This window comes from Dama dama, chromosome 15 (genome assembly GCF_033118175.1).
Source record: "Dama dama isolate Ldn47 chromosome 15, ASM3311817v1, whole genome shotgun sequence".
NCBI lineage: Eukaryota > Metazoa > Chordata > Mammalia > Artiodactyla > Cervidae > Dama > Dama dama.
The window spans coordinates 47317396-47331729 of NC_083695.1; the positions used below are offsets into that span (position 1 = coordinate 47317396).

A 14334-nucleotide genomic window follows, 5' to 3' on the forward strand; every position below is an offset into this window, starting at 1 on the left:
ATTTTTGTTTTGTATTATTTACCTTGTGGACTATTATTCACAGATATTATTTTCCAAAAAAGTTAGGTGACACATTAAAAATTGTTATAAAAAATAAAAACAAATATTTAATTTTACAATTTAAAAATAACTGTTATAATTAGTATAATAATGTTATAATAGTAAAATGTTTGTCATTTATTGCAAAATATTTTCAAAATATAAAATGATCCCTCATTCACAAATATACCTGAAAGCAGTGTTTTTGTTTTTTATTTTATTTTTGTTATTTTTAAAGTTGCTATCATTTAAATTCTTTATTCTTCAGTGATAGTATTTCCTGATTCACAGATTAGGCAGAGAATGATGAAAAACAGAGAAACAGAGATAAACACGGAGGTAAAAAATGAGTCTATCATTCAGGAGTTCATTCTGGAGGCATTTCCTGCCGTCCAGCACTTGGGGAACCTCCTCTTCCTGGTGCACCTGCTGGCATACCTGGCCTCTATCGTGGGAAACATGGTCATAATCATCATCACCTGGGTTGACCATCGCCTCCAGACGCCAATGTATGTTTTACTGAGCGCTTTCTCCTTCTGTGAATGCTGTTTCATCACCACAGTTATTCCTAAACTGCTGTCCATCTTCCTTTCAGGAAGGCAAATAATTCCCTTTACTGCTTGCCTCACACAAGCCTTTTTCTCTTTTTTTCTTGGGGCAATAATTTTCTTTCTCATGGCAGTGATGTCATTGGATCGATACCTGGCCATTTGCAAGCCTCTGCACTATGCATCCATTATGAACCTGAAGGTTAGTTTCCTCCTGATTTCCTTGTGCTATTCTTTGTCCTTCATCTTAATCACTTGTCTGATGCTCAAGGTGTCCCAGTTACTGTTCTGTGGCCCTAATGTCCTTTCTCATTTCTTCTGTGACCTTATCGCCTTAATTCATCTCTCCTGCTCTGACACCAGGTCTGTTGAAATCTATTTCTTCTTTGTTACTTCATTTGTCATTCTACTATCCCTCATTGTAACCATCATTGCATACAGCAACATAGTAGTCACAGTCCTGCGACTGCCATCAGCCAAGGAGCGACAGAAAGCTTTCTCCACCTGCTCCTCTCACCTCATTGTCCTCTCTCTGATGTACGGCAGCTGTGTGTTTATTTACCTGAAACCAAAGCAGGTGAACAGGCTGGACTCCAACAGGGAGGCTGCCCTTGTGAACATGGTGGTGACCCCGCTGCTGAATCCTGTCATTTATACTCTACGGAACAAGCAGGTCCACCAGGCTCTGAGGGACACACTGTCTAGGGTGAGGTTGCAGAAATAGAGTTTGGAGGCTAAATTGATTCTCTTGACCCTCTAGTCAGTTTCCTACCATTGGCAAAATCTATTCTAGAGAAGCCATCCACATGACGACCTAGCTTGTGCTACTTTCCAGCCGGATGGGGCCTGTCTTTATCTTGCAATTCCATCTTGTGCCTGTGCTCAGCTGCTCAGTCATGCTGTTTGTGACTCCATGGACTGTAGCCCACCAGGCTCGTCTGTCCCTGGGATTTCCTGGGCAAGAATACTGGAGTAAGTTGCCATTTCCTCCTCCATGGCTTCCCAACCCAGGGATCAAACCTGTGTCTCCCGAGTCTCCTGCATTGGCATGCAGATTCTTTCCCACTGGGCCACCTGTGAAGGCTTGTTCCTTTATTTGAAAATTTCATTTGTTCTCCATGTTGCACTGATGATATCTTGCTTGATTTTCTACTTATTGGTCTTATATGAATTCAATTCAAACAACATTTATGGAGCAACTATTTTACATAAATTATAAGATACAATATCTTTAAGGTAATAATTAAAGTGTTGCCAATCAGATTTAATAAATGTCATTCATGATATATTCTGATGCTTTAATTTTCTGATACCTATGAAAAATAGATAGAACTGTTCTTTACCATTAGATATTCAGGTTTGAATTTTAAGAAAGAAATTTGTTTCTGAAAACTATGAAAAGTCATAATACAAATTAATGTTGTTTCATTAACTGAATTTGTTTATGTAAATGAATCTGCTATATGCTCATTGGCTCTTCTCTGGGTCTGTTGATATTAGTGTAGTAACAAATCAGTGTATTTCCAGGTGGTTAAGATGAGCTCTTCAGTTTATCATCTTTGGCTGTGTCAAACATTACTAATAAAATTTTCTTTAACTTCTTAAAATACAGACAAAAGCACATTTTTTTCATATTTCCGTAACTTTATTACTTACAGCAGCAACTGGGAGAGTGTTTTATGGGATTTCCTAGCATAATAATTCTGGATGTTTGGTTAAAATCTACCCTGGCTGAAAAAGAAATAAAAAATGGTAATGTTAATGACGTATGTAATTACTAAATAAGTCTAGTTCATATGGTTGGAAAAACTTTTTAAAACCTGAAGATCAAAGGGGAACAATTAAGAAAATGCATGGAACTGCATTCTCTGGTGGGAACCTTTGGTCTACAATCCTGGGTGGCCCCCTGCCCTATTACAGGAGAGATAAGAGAATTAAGGTAAGCAGGTTTAAACCTGTGCACTTATTTTTCTCTAACTGATGTTGCCAAGTTCTGGATTCAACCATTTGTTGAAAGGCAGATGATCCCAGTAGCAAATGCTTTCTTCCCATCTAAGAGATATTTTCTCTTTAGTGTGACCTGAAGTTGTGGGAGCTGCTTCCCTTAACATGTCTTCCATGTTAAAGTAAATTCTGATTGACATTTTAGGTAGCAAAAACTAATAGAACTCATACTTAGAAAACTGTAAAAGGAAAATGAGTTCATTAATAATTAAAAAGTGGATTAAAATGAAGTCAGTTATTGTGTTTACAGGTTCACTGAGGAAGTGACTCCCATCAGAAGACAATAGGCCCTAGTGGAAATTAGGTTCAGTCACATCTGATACTGCATGTGCATGATCTACACTGGAATTTTAGTATGTCTGACTTGAGGGCATATCTTCCTTTTAGTTTGTTCTGAGGAAAAAAATTATATTTAAGATGTAATCTCATTAGGAAGAATTTTAGACTGTCAATAGAGTGTTCTGTGATTTAGATTTTTAAGTTTGGGAATGGTTTGATTATAAGCAGTCCTGGATTATGGTTTTCCAAGGACAGGTATGTCTATGCCACTCCTTTCTCCAAAGTAGAAATTAGATGGGTAATTTTTGAGCCTGATCTAAAGGTAGGGAACTCCTGTGAGTTCTCTGTACTGGTTTCTGTGCATTAGATAAAAGAGCCATTTCTACCAGTCTTCACAGATTTGATGTGGTCTAATTCACCAGTTTTTCATCTTATAGATCATATATTTGATATCAAGCCTAAGAGCTGCTTAGCCCTAGATTCCAAAAAAATTCCTCTTTTATTTCCTAAAAAAATTATTTTTGTGTTTTAAGTTTGTAATCCATTTTGAGTTAGTATTTGTATAAGCTGTCAGGCTTAGACTGAAGTTTTCTTTTGCCTGTGAATGTCTAATTGATCCATTACCATTTGTTGAAAAATTATCCTTCCTCCATTGAACTACTTATATATTTTTGTCAAAAATCAGTTGGGCTTATTGTTAAAGGTCTATTTCTGGTTTATCTATTCTGTTCCACCAATCTGTGTGTTTATGTCTCTACCAATATCACACTGTCTTGATTTCTGTACCTACACAATAAAAATTAATACTGAATAATCACTCCTATTTTCTTTATTTTTCAAGATTAAAAAACTTATTATCTGACCCAGGCCTTTCAATATAATTTTTAGAGTAAGTTTGTCTATGTCTACAAAAACTTTTCTGAGATTTTGTTGAAAACTGCCTAAAACCTGTTGATCAATTTAAAAACATCCTATATCATTACTATGTTGAATCTCCTAATTCATAAACACTGTATGTTTCCTCATTTATTTAGGCTTCTTTGATTTCTTTCATCACAGTAGTCTAGTTTTCCACACATAGATTATGTACATATTTTGTTATATTTATACCTAAGCATTTTATTTCCTTTGGAGCTATTATAAATGGCAATGTGTTTTACTTTGTTTCCACAATTTTATTGTTATTATACAAATATGTAGTTTTTCTTCTGTGTGTTGATCTTGCACCCTGTGACCATGCTGAAATCACTTATTAGTTACAGTAATACTTTTGTAGTTTGCTTAGGGTTGTCTATGTAGATATTCATATAATTTCCCAACAGAAACTGTTTTCTCTCTTTCTTTCCAGTCTTTATGCATTTTACTTCTTTTTCTTGCCTTACTGCAGTGGCTAGAACTTCCAGAGTTGTCATGTTCTCTATCTCAGAGAGGAAGCATTTAGTCTTTTAGCATTAAGTATGGTGTCACCTCCATCTTTTTCATAGATTTTTTTTGTCAAGTTGAGATGGTTTCTCTCTGCTACTAGCTTGCTGAGAATTTATTTATGTTTATTTTTTATCATGAATATGTGGGGAAGCACAAATCACTGCTCAACTTTGATGAAGAAGGTGTGGTTTTTCCTTTGGCATTCAGTTGGAGTAAGATTGGTACTGACAAAAATTCATTTTCTATTAGGCCACTGTCTTCTCAGTCTTTTGGCTAGGGGGCACAGGCTTTTTTTTTTTCTTGAAATATTTTAAAAAATCTACCTATTGGCGATTCTATGCTGAAGGATTCTGCTGCACCCTGTCTGGAAAATATGAGAGGCAATAAGGAAACCCAGGGAAAGGACTGGCATGCTGTTCATCAAGACTGTCCCTAGGCAGTCCACTGCCTTCTTTCTACTCTTCCAGAATCTTTCTATGGTTCTTTGTTGTGTTATGTCCAGGGTATTTTAATTAAAGAAAGAGGACCTGGGAGAAATGGGTTACTTTACCTTGGTGAAAAAGTCCTTGATGAACTTCTGATAAATCAGTTATTTTGATGTGAAAGACATTCCTCGTGCAGAAACCCATGTAAATTTAGATAAAGGATTGATTCACAGAAGAACCTTCATATTAGTGTGTGTGTGTGTGTGTGTGTGTGCGTGCGCGTGAGCACTCTGTTGCCCAGCCATGTCCAACTCTTTGTGACCCTCTGGACTGTAGCCTGTCAGGCTCCTCTGTCCATGGGATTTCCCAGGCAAGATTACTGGAATGGGTTGCCATTCCCTTCTCCGGGAGATCTTCCCGACCCAGGGATGGAACTCGAGTCTCCTGAGTCGCCTGCATTGGCAGGAGGATTCTTTACCACTGAGGCACCAGGAAGCCATATTATTACTATGTACATGGGCATGCTTGGTCGCACAGCTGTGTCTCACCCTTTGTGACCCCATGGACTGTAGTCCACCAGACTTCTCTGTCCATGGGATTTTTCCAGGCAGGAATACTGGAGTGGGTTGCCATTCCCTCCTCCAGGGGATCTTCCCAACCCAGGGATCGAACGCGAGTCTCCTACATTGACAAGCAGATTCTTTATCACTGAGCCACCTGGGAAGCACCTATTGTGCATATAAATATGGACAAAAGTTTTGAATTTCTTCTGACTATGCCACATGTTATTCATTAAAGCTCTGTTTTGAAACCAGTAAAAAAGTTGTGAATTTTTGAAGAAATGAACTAGGTAGTAGAAGAAAATTCAGTGTCTGATTTGAATTAGTCAGAAGTAGACCTGTAAGCAAGGATTTGAAGATGATTAGCTTATTTGAATGTTGATTCTATGAAACACCAGTCAGGTGGAGAGAAAGTGACATAGTGAGAACTGTGCTTCATCAAGCCAGTTACCATTCTAGGAAACTGAAATTCAGTCTCACTGTGGACTTCTGGGTGGTAGGCTAGAACACCCTTCAGAGTTATACAAACCAAGAGGAAAATAAGACAGAGTATATATATAGCAAGTCTCCACCCAACATTGACTGAAGATTACTCATAAAAATAGTTAATCTCCAGCATTTCTGGCATGAGAAATGTACCCCCACAGCCAGAAGATAGTGCTCTGGCAGAGTCTACAGGATTTTTGCAGTAAAGAATCCATAGGATGCCAGTTAGGTTGAATACCAAGGTAAAATTTGTGGGGTTCTACTGGTGTCTTCAATTCATCCATCACACTACTTATATTCACTTGCCTACCACAGTGCAAGTAAGTGCAACCTGCCTATTACTTATTCTTCAATGTAATGGTTGGCCATGTTTAAAAAAATAAATAAATCAGACTTACAGTAGGAAGATAAATATGTAAACTATGTTTCATGCTGCTGTCATTGGTCTCTTGGTCAAATAAATGTTACATCATGTCTTTCCATGATCATCCATATTAGATTTTTCCTTCATCCTTGGCCAGCACAACTGTTGGCTTAATTTGCTTGCCCTTTAAATTAACATAGACCTTCATACCTGAGAGCTCCGAGTCCCTAGTCACCAAGTCCTTAACAGATCATGAGCATGACTGCTGTAATTTAATTTACAACATTATTACCATGGAAATAATGAGGAACATCCTAATGAATCCTATTAGTTTCAGATATATTTCTTACTTCCTTTGTTTTATCATAGAAGCCTTATCTCCTTGTGCTTAAAAGGCCAATTATTATTGCTTATGTATGCTAACTGTTTTTTGCATGCTAGCCTATTGTCATGAGATATACAAAGTGAACTAGGTTTAGTGGACCTCTTCCTGGGTTCCCTTGTAGAAGCATTCTGCAACTCCCCCATCTAGAGAAACAGAACCTCTGTTACAGTAGAGCTAAAACTTGTGATTTTTGGAGACACAAAAATCCCCAAGTCAAAATAAATGACCCAATCAAAAACTGGGCCAAAGAACTAAACAGACATTTCTCCAAAGAAGACATACAGATGGCTAACACATACATGAAAAGATGCTCAACATCACTCATTATCTGAGAAATGCAAATCAAAACCACAATGAGGTACCACTTCACGCCAGGCAGAATGGCTGCTATCAAAAAGTCTACAAACAATAAATATTGGAGAGGGTGTGGAGAAAAGGGAACCCTCTTACGCTGCTGGTGGGAATGTAAACTAGTACAGCCACTGTGGAGAACAGTGTGGAGATTTCTTAAAAATCTGGAACTAGAACTGCCATATGACCCAGCAATCCCACTCCTGGGCATACACACCAAGGAAACCAGATCTGAAACAGACACGTGTACCCCAATGTTCATTGCAGCACTGTTTACAATAGCCAGGACATGGAAGCAATCTAAATGTTCATCAGCAGACAAATGGATAAGAAAGCTGTGGTATATATACACAATGGAATATTACTCAGCTATTAAAAAAGAAAGCATTTGAATCAGTTCTAATGAGGTGGATGAAACTGGAGCCTCTTATACAGACTTAAGTAAGTCAGAAAGAAAAACACCAATACAGTATACTAACACATATATATGGAATTTAGAAAGATGGTAACAATGACCCTATATGCGAGACAGCAAAAGAGACACAGATATAAAGAATAGTCTTTTGGACTCTGTGAGAAGGCGAGGGTGGGATGATTTGAGAGAATAGCATTGAAACATGTATATTATCATATGTGAAACAGATCTCCAGTCCAGGCTTGATGCATGAGACAGGGTGCTCAAGGCTGATACACTAGGATAACCCTGAGGGATGGAATGGGGAGGGAGGTGGGAGGGGGGTTCAGGATGGGGAACACATGTATACCAATGGTTGATTCACGTCAATGTATGGCAAAAACCATCACAACATTGTAAAGTAATTAGCCTCCAATTAAAATAAATAAATTAATTTTAAAAATCCCCAAGTCAGTAAATTGATGAAATGGTAAAATGGGCTCTGCTTCTACCTCCTTGGTTTCAGATTCACACATTTTACCCTCAAGAGCCAGAATGTTATAGTGGTCAATGGTTCCAATGATTTTGTATGCAAGGGAGGCTGTCATTCTCAAGCTAGCAAATGATATAGCTTTGATTCAGAATCCAAAGGTTGAGTGCTGTATCTTTCCTATTGTGACCTGCTCATATTTCACCTGGTGTTGTCTCCCTAATGCACAGCTTGAGAATCATGAGTAAAGTTTTATCTGGGTCAAAATGAGGACTGCAGCCCAGGAGACATCATCTCAGATAGCTCTGAGAAGCTGCTCCAAAGAGTCAGGAGCAAGGTCAGTATATATGTGATTTTAGTGAAGGGAGAGTACATTCAGTCAAGCCCACATTTTTCCAGAAGCTTTTTGCTAGTCTCGTGAAGTTTTCTGCTAGTTACAAGGAATAGTCATCAGGAATTAATAGCAGGAATTAACACAACATAGTAAATAAACTATACTTCAATGAAAAATCCATTATTGTCAATTAATGTAAAATCTATGGAGAAGATAGTTATGCAGAACAAGGTAAATCTAACTTTGAGAAAACAGAGATTTCATTTTCCTGGGGATGTGTAAACAGAGGTCATATGAGGTTGGCCACAGACTCTCCTCCAGGAACCCTGTGGACTTCTACATTGGCTGGATGAAAACACATGGTTTTCTGAAATCGTCCGCTCTTACTCTGACGTATTTATTCTTCTTGTGAATGCAATATTGTCTTAAAGCAAACTGTACTTTGTTTTTCATTTAGATTTTGCTGGGAAGGAGGTAGCAGCATTTATTTTCACCCCCCCCCCCCCCCCCCCCGCTTTATCCTCTCTTCCAGATTATAGCAGCTGGAATCTGGGGAACTATATTTAAGGGCACCCCTTGCCATCAGGGATTTAATTCCTCCAATGAAAGGCATCAATGGATAGCTAGCAAGAAGGAGAAAGAGAAGTAGAACATTTATTATTCCCATAGAAGTGGTTGGTATGTGGGCAGCAAGGAAAATGGTACCCAAGATTCAAGGCTGAAGAATACTGTGTGCTTGTGATACAACATTTAGCAAAATTATAAACTCCAATTAGGGCTTCCCTGTTGCCTAGCTGGTAAAGAATCTGCCTGCAATGTGGAAGACCTGGGTTTGATCCCTGTGTTGGGAAGATCCTCTGGAGAAGGGAAAGGCTACCCACTCCTGTATTTTTGCCTGGAGAATTCCGTGGATAGAGGAGCCTGGCAGACTACAGTCCCTGGGGTTGCAAATTGTCGGATGAGACTTTCACTTCACTTGATAAGCTCCAATTAATCAGAATGCCACTCAATCCCCAAATCAGCCCCAGTGATTTTGATAATACATGGTGATACCATTTCAGTTAAAAACACTACTGTCTTCTAGTGCCCTCAGGTAAACTTATTGATAAGTGGTATACAAACATGTCTTCCTATGTACTATACATAACTGATCTAATGTTTCACTTAAAGCTCATGCTCCCTTGTGGGCTTTCTCTTTGTATGATCTGCCCATTAATGTAAATGGGGTATTAAAATCTCCTGCTATTATTGTGTTGCTGTCAATTTCTCCATTTAGGTCTGTTAATAATTACTATGTGTATTTTGATGCTCCTGTGTTAGGTGCACGTATATATTATAAATGTTATTTCTTTATGGATTGTCCTCTTCATTACTATATATTTTCCATCTTTGTCTCTTGTTACATTCTTTGACTTGAAGTCTATTTCATCTGATATGAGTATGATTATAGCTACTTTCTTTTGGCTGCTCTGTGCTTGGAGTATCATCTTCCATACCTACATTTTCAGCCTGTATTTATCTTTAGAGCTGAGAAGAGTCTTCTGGAGGCACTTATCATTGGTTTTATCATTTAATCCATCCAGCCAATCTGTGTCTTTTGATTGATGAATTAAATCCATTTACATTTAGGATAGTTGTAATATGAGAACTTAATGCTTCAATTTTGTCTTGTTTTCTGATTATTCTGACTCCATTGTTTATTTTTCCTTGTGATTCTATTTGCCATTTCAGTTTGATGGTTTCTATAATGTTTTTCCCAGTTTTTCTTTTTTCATGTTTCATGATTGTGTTCTTGATTTTTGTCTTGTGGTTACCCTAAGGCTTATATAAAAAGGTTTCAAAGATAAATTACAATAAATCACCTATTAGAGTTCCATTCTAAGAGTGCATTCATAAGTCCAATTTGTTCTTAAGTTTAACAAGTTTAACCAGGTACCCAAGTAATACAATTGGCTATATAATACTGTACTATAATAGACTTATAAGGCTTTCTCCACAAATAATACATAACAAACAGACAAGCACAAAAAGTGAAGAAAACATTTTTTTTTTAATTTATTTTTATTCGTTGGAGGCTAATTACTTTAAAATATTGTAGTGGTTTTTGCCATACATTGACTTGAATCAGCCATGGATTTACATGTGTTCCCCATCCCAATCCCCCCTCCCACCTCCCTCCCCATCCCATCCCTCTGGGTCTTCCCAGTGCACCAGCCCTGAGCACCTGTCTCATGCATCCAACCTGGGTTGGTGATCTGTTTCACCCTTGATAGTATACTTGTTTCAATGCTGTTCTCTCTGAACATCCCACCCTCACCTTCTTCTACAGAGTCTAAAAGTCTGTTCTGTACATCTGTGTCTCTTTTTCTGTTTTGCATATAGGGTTATCGTTACCATCTTTCTAAATTCCATATATATGCGTTAGTATACTGTATTGGTCTTTATCTTTCTGGCTTACTTCTCTCTGTATAATGGGCTCCAGTTTCATCCATCTCATTAGAACTGATTCAAATGAATTCTTTTTAATGGCTGAGTAATATTCCATGGTGTATATGTACCACAGCTTCCTTATCCATTTGTCTGCTGATGGGCATCTAAGTTGCTTCCATGGCCTGGCTATTATAAACAGTGCTGTGATGAACATTGGGGTACACATGTCTCTTTCAGATCTGGTTTCCTTGGTGTGTATGCCCAGGAGGGGGATTATATGGTCATATAATTATGCTGGGTCATATGGCAGTACTAATTCCAGTTTTTTAAGGAATCTCCACACTGTTTTCCATAGTGGCTGTACTAGTTTGCATTCCCACCAGCAGTGTAAGAGGGTTCCCTTTTCTCCACACCCTCTCCAGAATTTATTGCTTGTAGATTTTTTGATAGCAGCCATTCTGACTGGTGTGTAATGGTACCTCATTGCGGTTCTGCTTGGCATTTCTCAGATATTGAGTGATGCTGAGCATCTTTTCATGTATGTGTTAGCCATCTGTATGTCTTCTTTGGAGAAATGTCTGTTTAGATCTTTGGCTCATTTTTTGATTGGGTCATTTATATTTCTGGCATTGAGCTGCAGGAGTTGCTTGTATATTTTTGAGATTAATCCTTTGTCTGTTCCTTCATTTGCTATTATTTTCTCCCATTCTGAAGGCTGTATTTTCACCTTGCTTATAGTTTCCTTTGTTGTGCAAAAGCCTTTAAGTTTCATCAGGTGTCCAATTTGTTTATTTTTGCTTTTATTTCCAATATTCTGGGAGGTGGGTCATAGAGGATCCTGCTGTGATTTATGTCGGGGAGTGTTTTGCCTATGCTCTCCTCTAGGAGTTTTATAGTTTCTGGTCTTACATTTAGATTTTTAATCCATTTTGAGTTTATTTTTGTGTATGGTGTTAGAAAGTGTTCTAGTTTCATTCTTTTACAAGTGGTTGACCAGTTTTCCCAGCACCACTTGTTAAAGAAGTTGTCTTTTTTCCATTGTATATTCTTGCCTCCTTTGTCGAAGATAAGGTGTCCATAGGTACGTGGATTTATCTCTGGGCTTTCTATTTTGTTCCATTGATCTATATTTCTGTCTTTGTGCCAGTACCATACTGTCTTGATGACTGTGGCTTTGTAGTAGAGTCTGAAGTCGGGCAGGTTGATTCCTCCAGTTCCATTCTTCTTTCTCAAGATTACTTTGGCTATTCGAGGTTTTTTGTATTTCCATACAAATTTTGAAATTATTTGTTCTAGTTCTGTGAAAAATACCGTTGGTAGCTTGATAGGGATTGCATTGAATCTATAGATTGCTTTGGGTAGAATAGCCATTTTGACAATATTGATTCTTCCAATCCATGAACACGGTATGTTTCTCCATTGTGTCCTCTTTGATTTCTTTCATCAGTGTTTTATAGTTTTCTATGTATAGGTCTTTTGTTTCTTTAGGTAGATATACTCCTAAGTATTTTATTCTTTTTGTTGCAATGGTGAATGGTATTGTTTCCTTAATTTCTCTTTCTGTTTTTTCATTGTTAGTATATAGGAATGCAAGGGATTTCTGTGTGTTAATTTTATATCCTGCAACTTTACTATATTCATTGATTAGCTCTAGTAATTTTCTGGTAGAGTCTTTAGGGTTTTCTATGTAGAGGATCATGTCATCTGCAAACAGTGAGAGTTTCACTTCTTCTTTTCCTATCTGGATTCCTTTTACTTCTTTTTCTGCTCTGATTGCTGTGGCCAAAACTTCCAAAACCATGTTGAATAGTAGTGGTGAGAGTGGGCACCCTTGTCTTGTTCCTGATTTTAGGGGAAATGCTCTCAGTTTTTCACCATTGAGGATAATGCTTGCTGTGGGTTTCTCATATATAGCTTTTATTATGTTGAGGTATGTTCCTCCTACTCCTGCTTTCTGGAGAATTTTTATCGTAAATGGATGTTGAATTTTGTCAAAGGCTTTTTCTGCATCTATTGAGATAATCACATGGTTTTTATCTTTCAGTTTGTTAATGTGGTGTATTACATTGATTGATTTGTGGATATTAAAGAACCCTTGCATTCCTGGGATAAAGCCCACTTGGTCACGACGTATGATCTTTTTAATATGTTGTTGGATTCTGTTTGCCAGAATTTTGTTAAGGATTTTTGCATCTATGTTCATCAGTGATATTGGCCTGTAGTTTTCTTTTTTTGTTGCATCTTTGTCTGGTTTTGGAATTAGGGTGATGGTGGCCTCATAGAATGAGTTTGGAAGTTTACCTTCTTCTGCAATTTTCTGGAAGAGTTTGAGTAGGATAGGTGTTAGCTCTTCTCTAAATTTTTGGTAGAATTCAGCTGTGAAGCCATCTCGTCCTGGGCTTTTGTTTGCTGGAAGATTTCTGATTACAGTTTTGATTTCCGTGCTTGTGATGGGTCTGTTAAGATCTTCTATTTCTCCCTGGTTCAGTTTTGGAAAGTTATCCTTTTCTAGGAATTTGTCCATTTCTTTGAAGTTGTTCATTTTATTGGCACAGAGCTGCTGGTAGTAATCTCTTATGATCCTTTGTATTTCAGTGTTGTCTACTGTGATCTCTCCATTTCCATTTCTAATTTTGTTGATTTGGTTCTTCTCCCTTTGTTTCATAATGAGTCTTGCTAACCGTTTGTCAATTTTGTTTATCTTTTCAAAAAAACCAGCTTTTAGCTTTGTTGATTTTTGCTATGGTCCCTTTTGTTTCTTTTGCACTTATTTCTGCCCGAATTTTTAAGATTTCTTTCCTTATACTAACCCTGGGTTTCTTCATTTCTTTCTTCTCTAGTTGCTTTAGGTGTAGAGCTAGGTTATTTATTTGACTTTTTTCTTGTTTCTTGAGGTAAGCCTGTAATGCTATGAACCTTCCCTTAGCACTGCTTTTACAGTGTCCCATAGGTTTTGGGTTGTTGTGTTTTCATTTTCATTTGTTTCTATGCATATTTTGATTTCTTCTATGATTTGTTGGTTCTTCAGAAGCGTGTTATTTAGCCTCCATATGTTTGAATTTTTAATAGTTTTTTTTCCTGCAGTTGAGATCTAGTGTTACTGCATTGTGGTCAGAAAACATGACTGGAATGATTTCAATTTTTTTTTGAATTTACCAAGGCTAGTTTTATGGTCCAGGATGTGATCTATTCTGGAGAAGTTTCCATGTGCACTTGAGAAAAAGGTGAAATTGATTGTTTTGGGGTGAAATGTCCTATAGATATCAATTAGGTCTAGCTGGTCCATTGTGTCATTTAAAGTTTGTGTTTCCTTGTTAATTTTCTGTTTAGTTGATCTATCCATAGGTATTATGGGGTATTAAAGTCTCCCACTATTATTGTGTTATTGTTAATTTTCCCTTTCATACTCGTTAGCATTTGCCTTACATATTGTGGTGCTCCTATGTTGGGTGCATATATATTTATAATTGTTATATCTTCTTCTTGGACTGATCCTTTGATCATTATGTAGTGTCCTTCTTTGTCTCTTTTCACAGCCTTTATTTTGAAGTCTATTTTATCTGATATGAGTATTGCGACTCCTGCTTTCTTTTGGTCTCCGTTTGTGTGAAATATTTTTTTCCAGCCCTTCACTTTCAGTCGGTATGTGTCCCTTGTTTTGAGGTGGGTCTCTTGTAGACAGCATATATAGGGCTCTTGTTTTTGTATCCATTCAGCCAGTCTTTGTCTTTTGGTTGGGGCGTTCAACCCATTTACATTTAAGGTAATTATTGATAGGTATGGTCCCGTTGCCATTTACTTTGTTGTTCTGGGTTCGCGT

The 14334-nt window shown here is 37.4% G+C and overlaps 1 protein-coding gene across 1 annotated transcript; it reads left to right on the forward strand.

Moving 5' to 3' along the window:
• Window positions 1-342: 342 nt before the first annotated feature.
• LOC133069865 (olfactory receptor 2AP1-like) lies at window positions 343-1311 on the forward strand. Its single transcript, XM_061161329.1, has one exon. It carries the CDS (start codon window positions 343-345, stop codon window positions 1309-1311), a length of 969 nt encoding a protein of 322 aa, XP_061017312.1.
• Window positions 1312-14334: the final 13023 nt, after the last annotated feature.

Coding starts and splice junctions, on each gene's coding strand:
- LOC133069865 (XM_061161329.1), top strand. CDS start 343: ATGATGAAAAACAGAGAAACAGAGATAAACACGGAGGTAAAAAATGAG.